The sequence below is a fragment of the Pezoporus flaviventris genome, unplaced genomic scaffold (assembly GCF_033815535.1).
Source record: "Pezoporus flaviventris isolate CSIRO_AGI_PZ_B2104156 unplaced genomic scaffold, CSIRO_AGI_Pfla_v1 ptg000079l, whole genome shotgun sequence".
Taxonomy (NCBI): Eukaryota; Metazoa; Chordata; class Aves; order Psittaciformes; family Psittacidae; genus Pezoporus; species Pezoporus flaviventris.
The window spans coordinates 8,013,849-8,034,847 of NW_026892627.1; the positions used below are offsets into that span (position 1 = coordinate 8,013,849).

The window sequence follows — 20,999 nt, forward strand, 5'->3', positions numbered from 1 at the left end:
TAAATATCTTGTTTAATAATGTGCTTCTTATCCTATTTGTAGTGATAAGGAGAACAGAAGTGCTCCAGCTACATTTACATAACAAAAGCTAAGACTTTTGTGTCCAGAAGTATTGTATTAACAAGAAAGTACTGAGAACATAGGGGAGGTTAATTTGTGAGTGATAGTTTACTTTGGATTTGAAGCTGAAGCAGCAGCTAATATTTCACAAAATTTACAGACAATCCTTTATTTTAAAAGGAGATGGTTTTAGGGCTTTTTAATTATGAATCTGGTCTACTTAAAATACTCTTTGTGAAAGACTGCCTATCTCTTCTAATCTCAAAACCACCATGAATAAATTCCCTAATCTGCTGTTTTCAGTGCAGGCTGAACTGCAAGACAGACAAAAGAGGATTTTCAAAGGCATCAGAGTAGGTTGATCCAAAACCATTTCTACATTTCCATTTGCTCTTCTGTCAGACCTGGAGGTAGGCATTTCACCCAGGACATCAGCACTTTGTGGTCACCTGGCATTAAGTAATCCAGAGCTGCTAATAAATGCAGTCTGAGCAACTGGGAAATTTTTCTACTGATGAAACTCATTTCAGGTAGAAGCAGCAATATCCTTGTCAGACATACCAATATGCTGAGGTTTTCTGACATGTGTTGGTATCAGTAATTGGTTCAGCCCAATTAATATTTGATATCTGCAGCAGCACAGAGAGGGAAGTTTGCCACACAACTCTTGAGGGATTTATGGGTTTTCAAAACTCTATTACAGTATTGTGCAAACACTGTTTTCTCAGATGTCCTCAGTTGTGCCTTTGGTAGCAGAGCCCTGTCAGTGCTAAAGCTTTTCTGCTGCACATGCTTACAAAATTAAACATTCTTGCTATGGGAGGGGGGATACCCATTTTAATCGAGTAAACATGTTATCAGGTGGTGGCAATATTTGTTCTGACTGCTCAACAGTCATCACTCTGTCCAATTGCTGTCACATTGTCTGTTTAGAATAGGGATTTCTGGACACAGGCACAGGACGGAGGAGCAATAGTTAGTGACAAGTTTAAGCCTAGAGCTGCCTTTTGAAGGAGGAGCTGTGGAAACTAATTTCATATTGGTAACTTTCAGGACCAATTTTGGTCTAACACAGGGAAAGAACAGAGGTTAAACCTATTCTTTATTTTATTTGTTTTGGAGAACCCTCATGGTTCATTTCAAATCTCTATAAACCTCTAGCGGAAAATGTGTTCTTTTATGTAGCCTGAATGGCTCTTTGCTCTTAGCAGCACCCTTCTGCTTTGGCACAGCTCAGTTTAATTACAGGAAAATTTCCAGCTTAAACAAGGAGTTAGAGTGGGCTTAGGCCCTTGAATGCATGAACTGCAATAGTATTTTGGTAGCTAAATTCCTTGGGCCATGGGGCAGGGGGTTTCTAGTTCAAATTAAGTGTCTGTCACAGTAATTCTGCAAAAAAAAAAAAAAAGTGGAATGAAATGGCATATCACAAATCTACATACTTTTCCTTTATTTTCCAGTCTTAATAAGGGGAAATAATAGGCACTGAATCTCAGCAAAGAGGAACGGGCAGGTGGAGACTTCTTGTGCCTATTACCCATGGAAAATATATTTTCACCCTTTAAAGGCAAGTGTCCTGGGTTCAGCAGTAGCAGTCATTTTTCTTAGTACCTGGTGTGGCGCTGTGGTTTTGACTTTCAGCCTGGGAACAGTGCTGATAACACCGATGTTTTTAGTTACTGTTAAGTCATGTTTACTCTGACCAAGGACTTTTTGAGTCTCATGCTGTCCCAGGGAGGAGGGGAAGCCGGGAGAAAGTAGAGACAGGACACCTGACCCAAACTAACCAAAGAGATATTCCATACCACAGCACGTCATGCCCAGTATATAAACCGGGGGCAGTTACCCGGATGGGCTAGATCACTGCTCGGTTGGGCTGGGTATCAGTAGGCAGGTGGTGAGCCATTTTATTCTCTTCCCTGGTTATTTCCCTTATCATTATTATTACTGGTGGTAGCAGCAGTGGTTTGTGTTATACCTTAGTTACTGGACTGTTCTTATCTTGACACATGGGAGTTACATTCTTTCTCCCTATCCCTCTGGGAGCAGGAAAAGAAGGCGGGGGGGGAGTGAGTGAGCGGCTGCATGGTTCTGGGTTGTCGCCTGGGCTTAAACCACGACAGCCAAGGAAAGTGCTCACCCCAGCATTATCCTTAGCAGGTACCCTAGGAGTGGAATCATCTCAACTCTGAAGGAACTGCTGGAGATCCTCTTTTTATCGGGTCACTATGGTTACTTGTGGCCTGCAGTTCTTTCCTGGTGGAAACATAAAATAAAACCACATTTTTATTCCAATTTTTACTGGAATAAAAATCCCAATTTTTAAGCTCTGTTGCTCCCTGTTACTGAGCAATGTATTCAGCAGGAAGTTGTGCTTCTGAAATGGTGATCTAGATGCATTCATAAAACACGATATGATCTATCTGACTGAACTGGAAAGTGAAGCTCTGCCCAACCGGTCTTCCTGCATCCCCACATTCCAGTTTTGCTAGCGCATGCTCCCTCGTGCGTTACCAATGGTTTTAATAAAACTGCACCAAATCTCGATTTCTTACTGAGTCTCCATTCCAGGGAGTGTTGTTTAGTGTGATTCTTGCAACAAAACTTCATGAAACGAAGAGCAGTAAAAAATGAGTATGCTGACTTCAGCTGCTGTGCCACCCCTGAGCTTTAACTATTTTCTCTTAAAAACAAAGGATTAAACTCTTTCTGTTCTTCTAATAATGTAGATAAATGGAGTTAGGACTAAACTTTAAGCATCCTGATTTGAACTGGGAGACTTCAACTCAAACTGCACAGACATGACTGAGTGCAAAATAATATTTCGAGCTAAGTTGGACAGTCTTTCTCATGTAGCAGAGGTCAACAAACTGTATCCTACATTTATTCACAGGCACAGATATACATCAGTAAACTGAAAAGCAAATCCACAGTTCCAGGAAAGACCAGAGTAATATCAAAAGTCAGAAATAATTAACCTGTCATGCAAGAGTACATAGGTGTATTATGTGTCAGCATCAGCTATCAGCAGTCTTCCTCTGTAAATGTTTTCTTTAGCAAATGAGATTTTCATCAGACAGAGAAGGGAAAATAAAAAGACTCAAGGCAAAACACTGTGATACAAAAATAACCATTTTATCTTTGCATGGATAAGATTAGGTTTTTCATTCTACTTCCTTTTCTGAGTGTACAGATGAGCTAACTTGAACAGACAGACTGGTAGAGATGAATGTTCTAACAAAATTCACAAAATATCTTAAAAATAACCTGCAATTTATTTTTTAATAAAGCATGGGTAATATAATTATAAAGGTCTCCTAGGTAGTCAAAATCAGAGAGTCAACGGTAAAATCACTGCAGTTTTCTTCTTTGCACTCATATGGGAATCCATGTAGCGAAACAGGGGAACTTTCTTTGCATTAAGAGGAATGAAATAAATGTAACTATTGGGGAAAGAAACCCCAAAACTTAATGAAGAACTAGTGCCCTTGGTACATACAGAGGCTTCAGAATTACATTAAAGGTGAATTCCTGTCTTTAGCATAATTTTGCTTCTTAAATTTTTAGGGACAAAAAAAACATCCCATTTTGTTTTTTTATCTAAAATGGGGATTTTGATAAGTACAGATAGTTGTTTTAGAATTTTAAAGAAATAAATACAGTAAGACTAGGATGCCAAATGGGAAAAGAACTGTTATTTAGTAGGCATTAGAAAGTAAGATCAGAAAGAATTTAATTCTGGTGTCTATGCAGGAACATAGGAAGCAGTCCCAGACTCCAGGAGTTTATAATCTAATTCTTCTGATTTCAGTCTCATTTATTTATTTATAATCACTGAAATAGGCAAAAAAAAGATACATTTAGTGCCCTCTTCTCAAAAATGAGATCTTACTATGTTACTATTCAGAGCACCCCAGTGAAATTCCTACACTCAGAAATGCAAATGTTCTGATACAAATGTTCTCTTTAGCTGAGTTATGTGCCTAAATCCAAGGAGTATGTGGCTCTGTTTATCCTGAACAAGTGCCTTTTATCTTCTTAACTGCCTGCAGAACTCTGTTTTTATCAGGGCTGTGTTAAAACCAACAATTAATGTTCCTTCTTGGGCAGCTAATGACCCAGATTTGAAAATGGAATCTTCTATTCTCTTTTCTTCTATTCTTTGCCCATAAAAAGCTTTTTCTTGAAAAGAGAAAAGAATCATGGGGCTTTAGTCAGGTCTTTAAAAGCATGAGTCCTACGTCGAAGTGTACCTGTACAGTGATGCTGTTGATTTTGGTGCTGTAAAAGGTTGTGGAGCAGGCAAAGAACTTGCTATGTGCTTCTTTCTGTCCCGTTTGCTCTCTTCCCACTTTCTGAAGATATGTCCATCATCACCACAGTCCATTTCCCCCTTGGAAGGTGTCCACAGCATCAAAGAGATGACACACAAAATGTCCCGCTGTCTCGTATATGATTTCAGTTTATTTTTCCTTATGTCAGAAAATAGAAATGCTACTTCCAGTGAATTAGATCTACATGTACTTTGAGATACAGCTCAGAATCTTCTGCTCTCATATGGAACTGGAAAATAAATCTTTCACTGAACAGAGAGAGCATTTTTTACTAAGTCCCTGGCATGTATCTGAATACTTTCATTCTCCTTTCACATCCACTTCAGTGCTCTTAAACTGCTGCTCTCTAATGCTTTTTGAAGGTCCCATCTTTCTTGTCTTGTATTCCTTTCTCTGAGTCTTCAAAGAGCGCCCTGATCTTATGACCATCGTAAAATACTTCAATGACAGGGCTACCTTCTTTGTAGCATTCACCTTTTCAACTGCTGTAGTAGAAAAAGCAATTTTTATATGCTAAGAGTAAATTTTAATAGAAAGAACACATGCTGTGGTTCTGTAGTTGTTAATTTCTGCCACTAAAGTGAATTATTTAAAAGTGAATAAATTAATTAGATGTACTAAGCATTCAGCCCATTTTCATGGCTAGCTTCTCACATAATTGCTACAAAGCTGCACTATTTGCATTGTAAACTTCATAAAAAAGAGGTTTTTAGAATCTTTCCACGTTCAGTCTGTTCAGCTCAAGATTTTTTTTTTATTATTATTTAAAGAAGTCATTATCTAATGTTTCATTCAAAGCATAATTAAGCATTGATTTCTCATGCTGTCCTTCAGTATTCAGGCTTGTAACTCCAGCGAAGGTGAGCGTCAGTCAAGTCAATGTGGATGTGAACAATGTAAATTCCCTATCTCCGTCAGCTACCCAGGGCTGCCTTTATAAGCAGTGTACTCCAGGGTGTAAATCTAAGGCCAAACTAGACACTGAAGACTGTTCAGAAGAATCATACCCCAAACAGGCTTTTGGCACCATTGTGGGTCAAGAGGGTGTCACTACATGAGGTTGTAGGTGAAAAAAAGGGTAAATGCCAGTAAAGAATGACTGGGGAGGTCTATGGCAAGGACATCCCTCAAAATAAACAGCCGCAAAGAGAGTGACTCCAAGCTGTGAGTACCTGCAAAAGTATTTTGGGGAAGGATGACTATAAATAAGCTAACTCTGGTCTTCTTTCTGAAGCAGCTTTGGGTTATGGCTGAGAGAGTTGGGATTGTTCAGCCTGGAAAAAAGGAGGCTCAGGGGAGACCTTACAACAGTCTTCCACTATGTAAAGGGGCCTACAAGAAATCTGGAGGACTTTTTACAAGGGCATGTAGGGATATGACAGGGGGTTTTAAACTGAAACAAATGGTTTTAAACTTAAAGAGGGGAGATTTAGAATAGATATTAGGAAGAAATTATTTACTATGAGGGTGGTGAGGCAGTGCAACAGACTGTTCAGAGAAGCTGTGTCTGCCTTGGAGTGTTCAAGGTGAGGTTGGATAGGGCTTTGAGCAACCTGGTCTAGCGGAAGGTGTCCCTGCCCGTGGTGGGAGGTTGGAATTGAATGATCTTTAAGGTCCCTTCCCACTCTAACCATTCTATGATTCTACGAGACTGTCTGAACCAGGATAGAGAGTAAGTGGACTTCCGGTCTGACATAATACAGATGTTATTATGACCACAGATATTCTGAGAGAATCACAGTTGAGGGGGGTGGGTGTATGTATGCCTGTGAATGGATTTTCAGGTTTTCTGTGTTTCCTGTGTTTGGTCTAATTGTAGTCTCCTTCTAAAAATATTATTTGGTCCCATGCTACTTTTGTACTCTTATTAGGTAATAATGTTTCTCTTTTACTACTTTTCCTTTGATATATTGTTTGGTATGTTAGAATCACAACATTAACTGTGTACTAGATAATTTAATTTTCATTTCTAAGTTTCTGAACAGAACTATAAAACAGGCAAGTGCAGCACTTGGAGAATTTCCATCCAGTCTTGCACTATGCCTGCTGCAGAGTGGGTCAGGAACCTGGGAGTTTATACCTTGCGATGTGAATACCGATAACAGTTTAAAAACAAGATCAACAACAAAATGAGCTCATTGTTCATAACACTCATAATTCTTAGTAACCTGATTATAGATGCTTCCCAATAACCTGAGCAAGTCCACAAAGGCTGTTGCAAAAATCCTAGTGAGTGCTTTGTAGCTACCATTTTATTTCCCAATTTAAAATGGAGCAGTCGTCCTTTAAGCCAGTGACTGCAAGCGCTTGATGGTGCCAGTGGAGCGCTGTGTGGGACAGGTGGCTCGGGAGCAAAAAGAGGCTTTTGTAATTGCTTGGCAGGGCAGAGCTGTATGAGGGTGCAGCAGCAGTTGGCAGATTGGATTAACGGTCTCCTAGGGGTGAGATCTGGCACACAAGCTGTGTGTTAATACCTGTAGCCTAAATCGCTTCTGGAGCTACATTTGTAACAATAAGAGCATCCACTTTGCCTCTACCATGTCACAAAGCCATAAATCCTAAAGCTGGCCTTTAAATTCCCTTCGGCATCATCAGCAGTATAAGGCTCTCAAACGTGTAATTTGTAAACAAATCTTTTAATAAAGAATTATTATCATGAAACAACTGAGGTAGATAATCAAGTTTGTGGAACATGAAGTAACAGCATTATCTTACAAAACTTCAGTCCCACTATTACTGTTGTGAATGTTGCTGTCACTATTTATTTATGGTTATCTTGCAAACTAGCGAAGATGCTATTTGCAAAGAAGTAACTCCTTGGCTTTGCTGGTTCAGAGACCTTTGGTTTGATGGCTGGAAAATCAGCTTCTAATCCAGCACTCCCACAGCATGTTTGTGGGAGAGATTTACATATTAACTGTGTGTGTTGCCTGCAGCCATGACCCTACTACAATCGGCTTGAGCCTGAGTTACAAATGCTTCTAAATGCAAGTCCTTAAGGCATGAATGTGCTGTCCCTTCCTGATGTCATCTTGATGTGAGATTGTTGTTGCCCCGAGGAAGCCTCTCCAGTGTGGGTCGCAGGACATTCACAGTGCCACGTGAGGGGAGAGCTGTTCTGATTGTCCTCTATGCACCAAGGACAAGCTTATAGAGAAAGGCTCTTTCAGGTTCCTAGTGCAATGATTTAATTTTCAGTCTTAGAGCTTGATTTGTTTAAAGATTTGAAAAACAGAACCATGCAAAGACTTTTCCTGATACTGCCTCTTGCATTCTTCTACATTTCATCCCTTATACGTAGCGTTTTATTCCGTTCTTCCAAATTGATTGCTAAAATTTGTTCCTGGTTCTGGAGCTACCTAACCACTGATCCTTGATTTCCTATAGCATTGGGTAGCAGTGGGGCAGCTCCTTATTCACAACTGTGTGGCTGGGCTGAGGTGATGACCTATTGAGTCTCTCTGAGACACTGACTGCTTGGTGTTGGCTGTGTCATTTCATCCATTTCACAGGAGGGGATTGTCCCCTCCTCTTTCCAAGAAAAATGGTTTCCTCCCATAAGTCAACTCTAATACATGCCTTCCCTGTGTATATAGCTTATTCCTTTTCATGAAACATTATTTTAGGTTAGTTCCTCTGGAATACAGAGACAATTACAACAAAGGCAACAAGTTGCCAAATGCCCTGTATGTCGATTGGTACAGAGACCCCTTCTTCTTACCTCCTTTCCTGCTCAAGGTCCTTTTTCCCCCATCTCTGTCCTTTCCTGACTGTCCTGAGGTAGCACAGCACTCTCAGTGTGCACTTTCTATGGCAGCGACCACATTACACATGTGCCTGATGAGCTGAATACAGTGCAGTGGATGAGAGCATCACAAATCAGGTATTCGATAACAGCTGTGGGTTATTTGGCTGCCAACTGAACCAAGGCACAGGAAATGCTCACTGATAGCATTTATTATGGTTTTCCTAATCTATTAGAGGGACAAAGAGAAATAGCCAGTGTTCCTTGGAGGGCTATAGAAAAAGGTTGGCACACAGCATGAGACTGTATTACTTGGGAAGTGATGAAGTATAAAGGGATAATTCAACGTAGAGACAAAAAAGAATTTGCTGTCTCAGAGGAAAACAAAATAGGTCAGTATCACAATGAATTTGAAAGGTGAGAATGTTGAGAAGACCTCAAATTATATGGCTTTATTGATTCATTTACTTCTTGCAAGCAATTGAGCTTCCCTGAATGTAGGGTACAAAATACCAGTATGGATTTTGGCGTGTTTTTTTTTGTTTGCTTGGGTTTTTATTTTATTTTATTACACTGATACAAAAGGAATAGTTTTTTGAGAAAACTTAATTCCAGGCTGATTACTATGGAGTGTCCATTAGCAATAAAATTGTGGTAATACTTTGGTAAAATAGTTGGGCTGGGGAGAATACCACTGACCAGTCTGTCTCCACTGTTAGAAAACAGTGAAAAGGCCACTACCTAACTGCCCACGAACCATGCCTCAGCCAGAGATAATCCATTGTACTCCAAATCGTAAATACATGGGAGAATGAAGGATGAGAAATTGAACAAAGTATTACCAAGAATTTAGTGGTCAGTTACAGGAATGGATTTTCCATTCTTTCAGAATGCCAGTGTAACACACAATGGCAACAGAAGGGTTCAAGTTACGGACCCTTAGTTCAGTTTTCAGATTGTATGGCCCCAATGAAACCAATGCTATCATAAAGAATTTTGGTCAAGGCAAATGATGTTGACTCATTAATTAAAAATTTAGTCTTTAATGTTGACTTTCATAAAAAATACAGAAAGTTCCGCAAAGAGGTACAGTGAGATGCTTTAATTCTCCACAGAATACCATGTGCTGGCAGTGAGATATGAGGGGTTGGACTAGATGACCTTTGAAGGTCTCTTCCAACCCATGCTATTCTATGGTTCTATGATATTTTTGGTCAGACAATATTTTTTTTTTCTCTGCTGGAAGACTTGTATATATGACATAGTTACCCTGTGAAGATAACACAATATTTGCTTGCTGGTGACTGACCAATAGGAGAATCAATATGACATTGTGATAGTGACTTGGGTCATCCTTTACTGTGCACCGGAGAAGGAAAAGTTTGCTTTTACAATTTTCATTCTGAACCCGATTTTCACTCTGAACCTGATTTTCACTCTCCTTCATGTCATCATTAGATAGCAGGGTACCAAATACATGAGCTGTTTGCCAATGCAGAGCAGCAGCCTTCCTGCATTCTACTTTATTCTCTTTTCCCTCTTAATTTGTCAACTTCAGAGCTTGGTTAAATATCATGGATATTAAAGGCCAAATGGAAAATCATCTTTTACCTGCGTATTTTGTATCACCGCATGAGTTACTGTTTAAGGGTGCTAGGACCATTTTGAAAGGTGGAGTATGTAATTATTTCAAATATTTGGGATTATTCAACCGATTTGACATTCATATGTGCATTTTGGGATTTGTCTGCTCATAGCACAAGTAGGAAAACAGGATACTAATTTACTTCCAGCAAATGTCATTTTAGAAATTCTCTGTGGGAAACCCTTTTAATGCATCTGGCAGTTCACGTTCCACCAGCCACTTGTGCTGTATTTTTACTGTAAAGACAGTTTAGGTCTGCTAAGAATCCTGAGGGGATGTATTATTTGGAGTTATATTTTATTGTTACAAAATAAAAAGTGATTCCTTTCACCCAGGTAACTACTGAGAACTTTATGATTAATTACATTTAAATATATTTGTGCTATTTTCAGACTTAATCAACCGTTGTAGTTTTATTTCTGATAACCATTTAGAAGGTTTGTTTTAATGTGGGGGTACTGGTATGACTTTGGGGGTGAAACATGTGATTTCTGAAAAAGAAGACACTAAATACTACAGATTTTATATTAAGCCTTGCAAACTGCTTTGTAACACAGCTTGCACCTGCACTTACTCTGCCCTGTACCTCTTCTCTTCCAAACTCTAAATTTTAGGGGATTTTTTGTGAGTTTTTCTAGACAATTCTTTAATGTAAATAACAGTATTGCATGAGGACTAGGTGGCTCTGTGGAGTCATTTAGAAAATGGATAGTTTATTCCTGTGTTTATTGAGTAAATAATAATCATGATATCATGGCAACCAGTCCACCTGGGTTTAACCTCAGGTTCATGAACTGTTTAATATGCTGAATGGTAGGACCCTAAATGATCTGTTTTAATAGAACAGCCTGTTAGAAGATGAGAGGTCTTGGCTGATTTGGGGAGTCTTCTTCTAAGGGTTTTTTCACCCTTCTTTGCTTGTAAACCTTCTTAAAAGAAAGTCTGGATGTGCCTCTTGTTTGTATTGATTCAGCAACATGTCATACAAACATAAAAGAAAGCCTTTCAATTAAATGCTGGTTACTACTGGTACTAGCATGGTATCAGCCCACAAAGTGTGACAGAGACCAGCACAGAAGATGGAAGTGTAAACTAAACTCTTCCTTTTTTCCTGTTGCTAGTGAAAAATCCCCAGTGGGTAGTGTAGTCTTTCATACCAGCCAAAATATACTGAAAACACATTTCACAATCTCCTTCTGAAAATTCCTTCATTTACATCTAAATCCTTTTCCTAATCCCTTGAGTTGCGCAGGCAGTGTCAAATTGAAACTAATGGTGACAATTTCAAACTTTTAACAAGAAGTTAATGAAGGTGAATGCTTTTCATATTCAGCTTGTGTCTGTGTGACAAATCAGGTGAAATGTAGGGAGATAACCAGGATTCCATTTGTCTTTTTGAACTCATGTCAAGTAGGGAGCCTGTAAGGATGCTGGGGAGCGACACTTCATTAGGGACTGTAGCGATAGGACAGGGAGTAATGGGTTAAAACATAAACAGGGGAAGTTTTGATTGGTTATAAGGAGGAAGTTCTTTACTGTAAGGGTGGTGAGGCACTGGAAGGGGCTGCACAGGGAATTTGTGAATGCTCCATCACAAGGCCAGGTTGGACAGAGCCTTGAGTGACATGATTTAGTGTGAGGTGTCCCTGCCCATGCAGGGGGGTTGGAACTTGATGATCTTAAGGTCCTTTCCAACCCTAACTATTCTATGATTCTAAGTATTTGTGCAGCTGCTCTGGGGCAAGAACAAGAGCAATGGATTCTAAGTTAAAGTATTTGAATAGTCACAATGAATAAATGAGTCCAAATCCATTCTATTCTTAAATAACATATATTTTCTATGTAAGTAAGCCCTGCTGGACTAGGACCTGTACCCTTGGAGATGAAGCAAGCGCTTCAAGGAGATGCTGCTCTACCATCCACACCATACTTTGCTCTGCAGCAATGTGGCAAACATTGCCTCTTTGTTTCTGTAACTTGCAGGAACCAGAGTTTACTTTTTATTTTGGAATCTGGAGGCAGGAAAAGGCATATGCTCTTTTCTTCTGCTATACCTGCTGCGGTGTTTGCATTTCCACTGTCATCTGGTCAGGTCAGTGGCTTCACAACAAAATGTTGTCATATATAATCAGTCCTGTATTTTTCTGAATTTTGGAAAGATAATTGCCTTTCAAAGACTTAAGTGGAAACAGATACATCTGTCTCTTAACCCCTTTATGATTCCAGTGTAGACACACGCATGTTGCAGAAGATAATGTAGATTGAAAGTAAGCAAGATCTGTGCTGTGACCTGGGATGAGAAGCCCAGTGGGAGACTGTTTCTGACATGGTGGGTTTAGTATAATGACTTTTACAGCATTCATTGGTCACAGCTGGCATGGGAGCTTTTATGACCCAATTTTGGTAATACCTAGACCCCTTCAGAGCAGTCCCAAGTGTGTACTAACTTTTGTTGTATGTCTTGGCATACAGGGTCTACAGAGCACAAGACCTGCCAAAATCTCTGCTGCTTTCAAATATGCCTCTCTGCTGACAGGAGCTGTGTGCTTCTGGGATCCAGCCCAAAATCAGGGCTAAGTGTATCAAATCAGTACAATGGCTTTTGCCACACCCCTTGGATAGAGGAGAACGTAGAGAGTTAATACAGTTATTTTTGTTACCTAAGCGTCTGAAACATTGGAGGTTAAATGAAACGAATACTGACTTTTAAGCACTGTCCAGTGGCTGAAGCTTAGCTATAAATTTCAAATGAGTGCTCATATCATTCCTTCACTTTTCCCTGGTGTGGGGTTTTCCTCGTAAGTGAATAGCCTAATTAAGCTAGACCCCAGCAGAAATTTTAGTTGAGATATAAAGCAGACAGCATCATCATCATTATCTCAAAAAGTTAAAATAACTTCATTTGGTTTGCAGCCAAATGTTTACTGTTGCAGTAAGAGGAAAGCAGCCATCTAATTTCCCAAAAAGACATTAAGTGATATTTCGCTTGGATTCCTGTCTGCTTGGGAGGGTTGCGCACAATGTGTTTTCCAAACAGGTTTAAAATAGGGAGTAGAAGGACTTTGGAGCTGCATGTGCTCTTGTCCTTAAGAGCTATAATAAGAACAAATGTCTGATCCTGAAATCTTTGATCATACGAGTAGTTGTTTACGCGAACAAACCTACTGACTTTAAGGATTCATTTGAGAAAGGATTGCTGCTGTGAATGAACTCTGCCAGCTTCAAGCGTTTGAAGACTATATGCTACAGGCACAGCTGATGTGAGATATTTTAGAGTCTGGCCAAAGATCCAAGAGGATGAAAGATGATGTTCAGAAAATAAAGTTCTTTGAAAGCACTGTAACTTTTGTTTTCCCCACTGCTAAACTGTCTTGGCAAAGACAGAGTTTTATCTCAGTCTCCATTAATGGCTCTAAGACAGCTCTAAAGTCTAGCATGGCTAGTCCGTATGGGACTCTGTACTTTCAAGCAGGGACAACACAGATGCCCTGCTCAAACCTTCCATGGCTGTTTCTTCTCCATCCAGCCTGCCACACTTCTCTATTTTCCCCTGAAGGGATCTGCTCATACTCATTCTGGGGGCTGGCTTCTGCCTCTGATAGCTGATAACAGAGCATGGCTTATTAGCTTGAACTGCAGTCCTTGCCTCTGATCACAATTTGTATGTCTACATCATTTTCTACGTTCTACTACCAGGGTATTTGAAAACAAAAGTTGCTCAATATTTAATGGCAATTTATAATTAGTTTTTTCAGCTCTATAGACAAATTTAGTCTTCCGGTGCATTTTCTTTAAGGAATTTTGGCAGGTTTAGAACTTTACCAAAGCTGGAATAAAATCTAAGCAACAACATACATCAGCCAGGTCTCCGATATCAGCATTATAAAATTAGAGCTCTTTGGTCTGATTGGATGTAGATGAGATAATGGTAATTTAATTGACATTATCTGAAAAAAGTGCATCTAAAAAGGACACCTGTACTATGATAAATGCTAGTGTGCAGTGACTTCATTTGTGTTCCTAGACCTTCCCTGATACCAATACAGTACAGGATCACCTTGCTGGAGGGGTCTTTATGTATCTGAAAGCCTAAAAGGAGATACGATTTCAGGTTATAACCTGATGATGTCCTTGTAATGAAGGGAGTGAATTGCACAGAGGAAGAAGGAAATCCAATGCTTTGACCTCTCTGCTCTCGTGGTAGCCTTTTTTTCATGGGGTTTATGCAGCAATGTAAGGATTTAATGTTCAGGTTCAAATTATAACAGAAGTTTGGAGTAATATCTACATCTACAATGATGTGCCTTGTGTTTTCCTGTCTCTTTACAGAGTGCTCAAAATATGTAAGCCTGCTACAGACACCACTATGCAGGCTTACCCTGAAGAGGGACAGGTAGTAAGTCATGCTTACTTGTCTGTGATGCACATCCCAATGTGCTTGGGATGGCCACTGCTGAGGTAGCAGCACTATCCACGACATCTCATGATTTCTTGGCATAAATTAAAAAAAAAATAATTGTGCAAAACCAGAGGTACCTATGAAAAAGAATTTTGATCATACAAGCTTGATTGATGAAACAGGTGTTCAAGAAGCTCCTCCTTCTTCCTCTGGGAACAGGATGCTTTATGAGAGCTATTGCAGAGCAAGTGGCTGAAAGAGTTAAGTGGAAGTCAGATGACACTTTTTTTATTTAGTAGCATACAGTAAGAAGACAGAATTGCAAAAGTGAGTGACTCTACAAATGTGTATAAAGTCATTCATATTTGACCTTTCACACTAGTGCCCTCACTTGTGTTGCTCAGCACTGCTCAACTGGGGCAACAGCAGATTGCTGTTAGCAATTGTGTGTCATTAACAGAAAGTCACCAACTCTTAAACTGTTGACCTTAACTCTGGTATTATTGTGTACTACTTAGAAAATAAGTAATAAACTCTCCCTTCTGAGATGAACTGATGACAAGCTCTTCCTGAAGGCCTAGAGTGTAAATTGGCATGAAGATGCAACTTAGAATGTCAATCAAACAAACGTGAGGTCAGCTTTACTCCCTAAGTCAATAAGGTTTTGTTTGCTGACTGACAAGAGTCCTACAACCCTCTCTGAGATCACCCAGCATAATTCCCTGTTTTATTTGTGTGGGTATAAAGCAACAAAATATATATTCTACCCCTGTTGTGTCTTGTTATGATGACGGAGAATGTCTCCAGCTGACCAAGGTGTCCTCATTAATGATTGTTCTATATTTAGCCCTTGCAGAGACCATGTGCCCCCAGTTTAATCAAAGACCTGGTAGTCATGGTAACGACACAGAGCATCTGGAAGTATACGATTTGCCAAACACTGTAATACAGTACAAGATTAAAAGAACACACAACAGCGCTAGGTGAATTAATGTATTGCTCCTTTCTACTTCTGAATTTGTAGTGTTTATAAGAGGTCCCTAGCCAAATGCTAGACTGTTTTTGCAGAAAAAGAACCCTATTAACACAGGTGACAATTACTAATCTCCTGTTTTGTTTTGTTTTTTAATTTCATTTTGCAGGTGTATCAACATTCATATACGGCATATTATGTCCTCAGCAAAATACCTCATGGGTAAGCAATTTTTCAATGTCTACATTTTAAAACTCAGCCATTAAGAATTCTGCAAAATAATGTGTATTGTGACAAATGGTTTTCCATGAGAGCCGTTTGCAATGGTCTGGCATTCAGCTGCAGCATCCACTGAGCTGTGTGTCATACAAAAGATGACATAGTCTGGAAACAGAAGTACTCAGCTTCCCCAGAGGGTCAGACTATATGAATTTCATATTCCAGTTTTCAAGTTTTTGGCTAGAACATAGATGTGTTGACATCTGGCTGAGAGCTGCAGTTGGCCCCTCACCAGAGCACTGTCTGAGGACCTATCCAGGGTTGTTTAGTCACTTATATTTGGTCAGAATTGAGTCATTGCCCTTCATTTGTGTCTCTTGGCATATTCCCTTGATACAAATTCTCTCTGTCTTGCATCCCATCTGAAGGCAGATAGACCAGTAGTCTGTTCCCAGGTTCCCAATGCTGCTTAGATACATTCACTCACAATTTTACTGAAGCTAAGAGCCTTCAGGTTTGTAGTTTACCTTTTCAGAGAGTGTGAGGTAAATGCAGACAAATAGGAATGGCACACAGGCTTTGCACAGCATTTCTAAACTTAATGAAAACATATCACTTTACCTAAAGCATGTACCATAGAAGGTTATGTATCATTACAAGTAATAAACTTCCATCATGCAGTGCATTTTCATTTAGGCCCCATTCACTGGAGGTCCTGAGGTGGGCTCAGTGTTTAACACAGGCATCAGTTAGCTTGAGGGGATCCTTCCGTAGCTTTGATTAATTGCAGTTTAAGTTCCCCTTTCTCAGCTTTGTGGTGCTTCAGGTTACCCGTGGCTCCAACTCTATCACCCTGCAGCTCATTTCTATACATTATGGCTAAACAGGTAGTAATGTTTTGGATTCTTGCAATAACTGACAAAACCTGCAAAATTAAAAACAACATTTGCTTGGTTTATATACAGAGTGATCATAGGATCACCAAGTAACTCAGGCTGGAAAAGCTCTTCCAAGTTCCAACCTCCCACTTAAAGCAGATTACTCAAAGCTTTATCCAGCTTGATTTTGAAAACCAAACCTGGAGGGATGGGGACTGCACTGCTGGGAAACCAGTCCCACTGCCTGACTGTCCTCATGGGGAGAAAATATCTCTTTGTATCCCTTCTGAACCTTCCCTCTCAGTTTATATCCACTCTCTCCCACTCATACTACTGTATTAAACAAACTATTGTGTCTCTGATTTAGGAAAGCACTGGAGCAGGTCCTAAAGTCCTGTTAATTTCTGCATCCATAGGCCAGGTGCCTACCCCCGAGAGAAGGCAGGATCTTGGCCATGCCTGTATGCTGTTTCCCACTGCTTTTTGTAGGCAGCTCCCGCTATGCCTGTGTACAGTGGATCAGCAGCCTTCCACTGGGTGGTCCTCAGGGGACCTCACTGTTTAACCCAAGAATGATGTTAGTCAGACATTGCAACACCTACATCCAATCCAATTTCCTTGGCACAGTAACTAGTGGGTTTAACAATAGAGAAGTACAGATTCAATAGCAAGACACAAACACATCTCTCAGTACTTTTTCACCATGAAAATACTAGTTACATTCAGGTGTTCCTCAAAGATTTGTCCCACACACTTACCCACTCGCACCAAAAAAAAAAACAAAAAAAACCCCAACCCAAAACCAGAAAAAAAACCAAAACCAGAGAAAAAAAAAAAAAACCAAAACCAGACAACAAAGCTGAAATAACTTTCTTTGGCTTCTATCTCGCAACAGAGAAACAGCACTTTGTGAAAAAAGTCTGTACTAGAGAGACATACATGTTTCAAAGTCTATGAGCCCAGGAGCCTGTGAAGCCTGCTTCCCTACAGCTTGCGTCTTGTGATTGACTCGCCACAAAAAATCATGAGCTCGAGGTTAAATTGTTTCCATGTACAGCTGAAACATAGGAATTAGGAGGATTCTCACCGTCATCCATGTCAAATCTGGTGTCCCAGTGTGACATGCCCCAGGCTGCTTCAGTCTCTTTCCTTTTTCCTTCCCTGCCTCAATGTGGTCTTTGGTTTTTCTTTCCTTTTTTTTTTTTTTTTTTTCCCCTCCAGGAACTGACTGGATTTATTTAGGTTTTGAAAACTCCATCTTTCTGGCAATATATCTGAAATTAGCCTGTGGGCTGAAACGGTGTTGAGCAACAGGATGAACTCACAGCATGAGCACATAAGCTTTGTATCTGCAATAAACCGGGCTAAGAACAAAAGCATTTGACTGGCAACAGAGTTCTATTCTAGACAAAATAAAGGTGGAAAAAATGGAAGTATCATGCATAGTAGTATTAAAACTGCTAAAAATTAGCAATACAGTCATCCAGGCAGTTTGCTACTACTGCATGATCTTTCTTCATCCCTAACAACCAGCTTCTTGTTCCCTCGGCTTCAACTGCATTGCACACTCAGCTGTGTTTCAGCTTGGTCTCCATGTTGGTTGAGTAGTGGTGCAGGCAGTTGGAGGGGTGGATGTGTCAGAGAAGAAATATCCAGTATAACAGGAAGATTTAGAAAGTGAGAGGGTGCTAGAAGGCACACAGGTGTTTGAGGCATCAGTGTCCCTACAGCATGATGTAGTGATGGCTCAGGCAACCACAGGCTGGAGGAGGGTTGGAAGGATTGCGCTTTCTGTGTTGCTACAGGTATGATACACGCTGAAAGTGCTTTTACAGGCATTGAAAACCATATTGTAGAGCAATAATTGCATTGATCTTCCAGGTGATCATTGTATGTGCAAGGGGTAGAAGGGGTGGCACATTGCCATTTCCCTGGAACATGGGTAGGTAACAGGTGATGAAATACATCAACTGAAAGTAGAGCCTCTGTTGGATGAACAGGTAATCTGTTCAGCATGTATTTCATGTTTAACATAGGAATATTGCTCTGATGGATTTGTGTGGATGAAGATTGTTGAGAGCAGGACTAGGCACACCAACACAGCACAAAGTTCAGTTCAGTTTGATGTTGTCAAACATCACAACAAAATTTGCAACCTTTAGGCAGCACCCTTGACCTCTACCTGACTGTAACACGAGTGACAAAAGCTTTTGGCACTGACCAACAACCATTTTGCCATTTCTACAGACTCCTTTAACGCGTTAGTCCTCTTCTGCAAGTAGGCGCCAGGTTTTAGGCCCTGTTGGTATGTGCCAGTGGCACGTTAGCCTATCTCTAAATGAACAGCCGAGGTAGTGACTGCTGCTGAACACACTTGCTACCCTCCACAATATCCCTCCTGCTCATTAGATGCTCCTGGAACCAGGCTGTGATAGCGTGGCTTTCCCTGTGCTCTCTCTACGCTGTTCCTCATCCTCAGCTGCAATCTGCCTCATCAGGAAGGACAGACAGTTTACACTTTGTACATGCTCATGCCCTTGCTACACCCCTGCTGAGGCTAACTAATAAGGAAGCCAATTAATCTGATCTGTGGCATCACTTTTAAATAAAGTGACATTAATTTGCCAGCATAAATTGCTTTTTAAAGAGAAATTTTTAATTGTTTTTGCTGTGTTCTGCAGACTCTCCAGATTCAGGCTGTGTCTGAAGTCAAAAGGGGCTAATACCAGTATTTTCCAGATTTTATCCTAAGCTTTCCATAAGTTTGACAAGTCAATTTTGGCACATCCTTAGCATGTATATTCACAAATGGAATTTCATACAGAGTGCAGGACTGCAACATTTTTTTCCATGAAAGCTGTTATGGATGATAATTCCCCAATAAAAAGCAGCAGCACAATTTGGCTCTCTACAGGACAACTAATATAAACCAATGACATAGACTCAAAGGCTCTTATTTAAAAATTAAGATAAACCTGAAGTAGAAGAAAGAATAAATATCCCTGCAGAGATATTTACTCCACAGGTTTAAGATATCTTTTTGTTTTTTACTCCAGCCTCCTCACAGCATCTTGGAAACTAAGGGTAGAAACCCCTACTGGTTTTGCCACATTTACCTTCTGTTTTCAATATCCCGTGGTTTTCAGTTTTCACAGGGGAGCCAGCTAGAATCCACAGTTCTCATATTCCTGGGCTGAGGTGTGTAGGGAGGTTATGTTCAGTTCAGCTTTCCTGCCTGAAATCCATTTTTATTCCGCTGTTCACCCAAAATTGAGATGCTGGCGCCGGCTGCCATCTAGTGGAACAAGCTTCTGTGCTTGCTGCTCATGTTCCCTGGTACCCTCCCTACGTTCCCATCTGCTTTCCTCTGAATGGTGCTCAGATGTATCTGCCGGTAACTGCTTACAGCTGTTTGCATTATAAATATTTTTGCAGTCCTCCTCTCATAACCCCACAGTTGCACTTGCCACATGGTAATCGCCAGCTACTTGTAATTTGTAGCTGCTACGGTAGCATCTGTGGGTCTGGATGAGGGAACAGGGAGCTCTTACGCACGGCGCTGGGAAAAAGCGAAACACAAATACCATATACAGTTATTTCCTAATATTATTTTTCTTAGCTTTGGAAAACAAAAATTTAGCAATACAATATAGGCAACAACCTACTTATGAAATCCAACCACCAAAAATCATTTTATTCTTTTATGGGTTTTAATAATGTTGCTCCTACTGAGTCTAATACGGATGATCTTGGTCATTCACAACCTTCACTGAACTAATAAAAAAAGTTCAGGGGCTTTATGGTCAGGCCATGGCCGAACATACTGTTCCCCTAATCCTCAGCAGTATTAAAGTCATTTCACACCAGTGTGTTCTTCTGGACCACTAGTTTGATCTGGCACTGCAAGTCCTAAGCAAGAGCTACTTTTGGATGAGTACCCAAGGAGCCTTTAACTTTTTGCTGTGGCCAGCAGAAATGTTACACGTTTTCTCAGTTCTCTGTCAGGTATGCATTCTCCGAATTAAAGCCCAGCATAGAACATATATTTCCTCAGACCTCCTAGTACTCATCCAGTCCTGCCTGAACTGTATCCCTCTAAGCAGAGCTAAGTGGCAGGGATTAGTGCGAACCCCTGTGTATAAGCTCTCAGCACGGTGTTAGCACATCCAGCTGGGGCATGTCAATGGGAGATTCTAAATATAGGGATCACGAGAAAGTTATTCCCATTCCTCACTGATTTTGTGTATGGGAGTGAGGGAATTGTACACACTTATGCCTAAGCAGAATCCATATTTCTTACCAAATGTATATCGTGTAATCAGAGGAACATGAGATCACAAAACCAATCGTGGAGCTGAGGTCAGTTCTTCCTGCTTACACTGCTGAGGGTCTGTAAAATGCTGCACACATCCCCCACACTGAACTCCCAGTGACTTCAAGAGAAGTTCCATGAGCAGAGTGAGTGTAAAATATGCATTGGAGATCCACAGAAGTGATAACAGGAGGAGGGACTGAACCTGTGCTTCACTGTGAGTAGATTTTCAAAGTGATGTCTGTAGATCTCTCTGCAGAGCTCTCACTGATGTTCCTGTACAAGCTACTGGCAGGAAAGAGGTAAAGTTAATTAAATAAATCTTAATCAGATTTGTGCATACCCTATCATAAGATATTTTGAAAGACAAGGTTTTCCTTCCAAATGCCCAAATTTCTATGTTCACAGTAAAAGGAGAATGTTTCATTGTTTAA

General features: G+C 40.3%; 1 protein-coding gene across 6 annotated transcripts in view; it reads left to right on the forward strand.

The window, feature by feature from the left end:
* The window catches only part of DPP6 (dipeptidyl peptidase like 6), a 565,175-nt gene that overhangs the window by 426,392 nt on the left and 117,784 nt on the right, over positions 1-20,999 (forward strand). For 5 of the 6 annotated variants that reach the window (XM_061474523.1, XM_061474525.1, XM_061474522.1 and 2 more), the window contains exon 6: positions 15,326-15,378. In XM_061474523.1, the coding sequence (XP_061330507.1) occupies positions 15,326-15,378 (53 nt within the window). Of the gene's footprint in view, positions 1-15,325; positions 15,379-18,134; positions 18,196-18,289; positions 18,450-20,999 lie in introns of those variants that run through there. The other variant, XR_009747077.1, reaches the window with a different exon arrangement.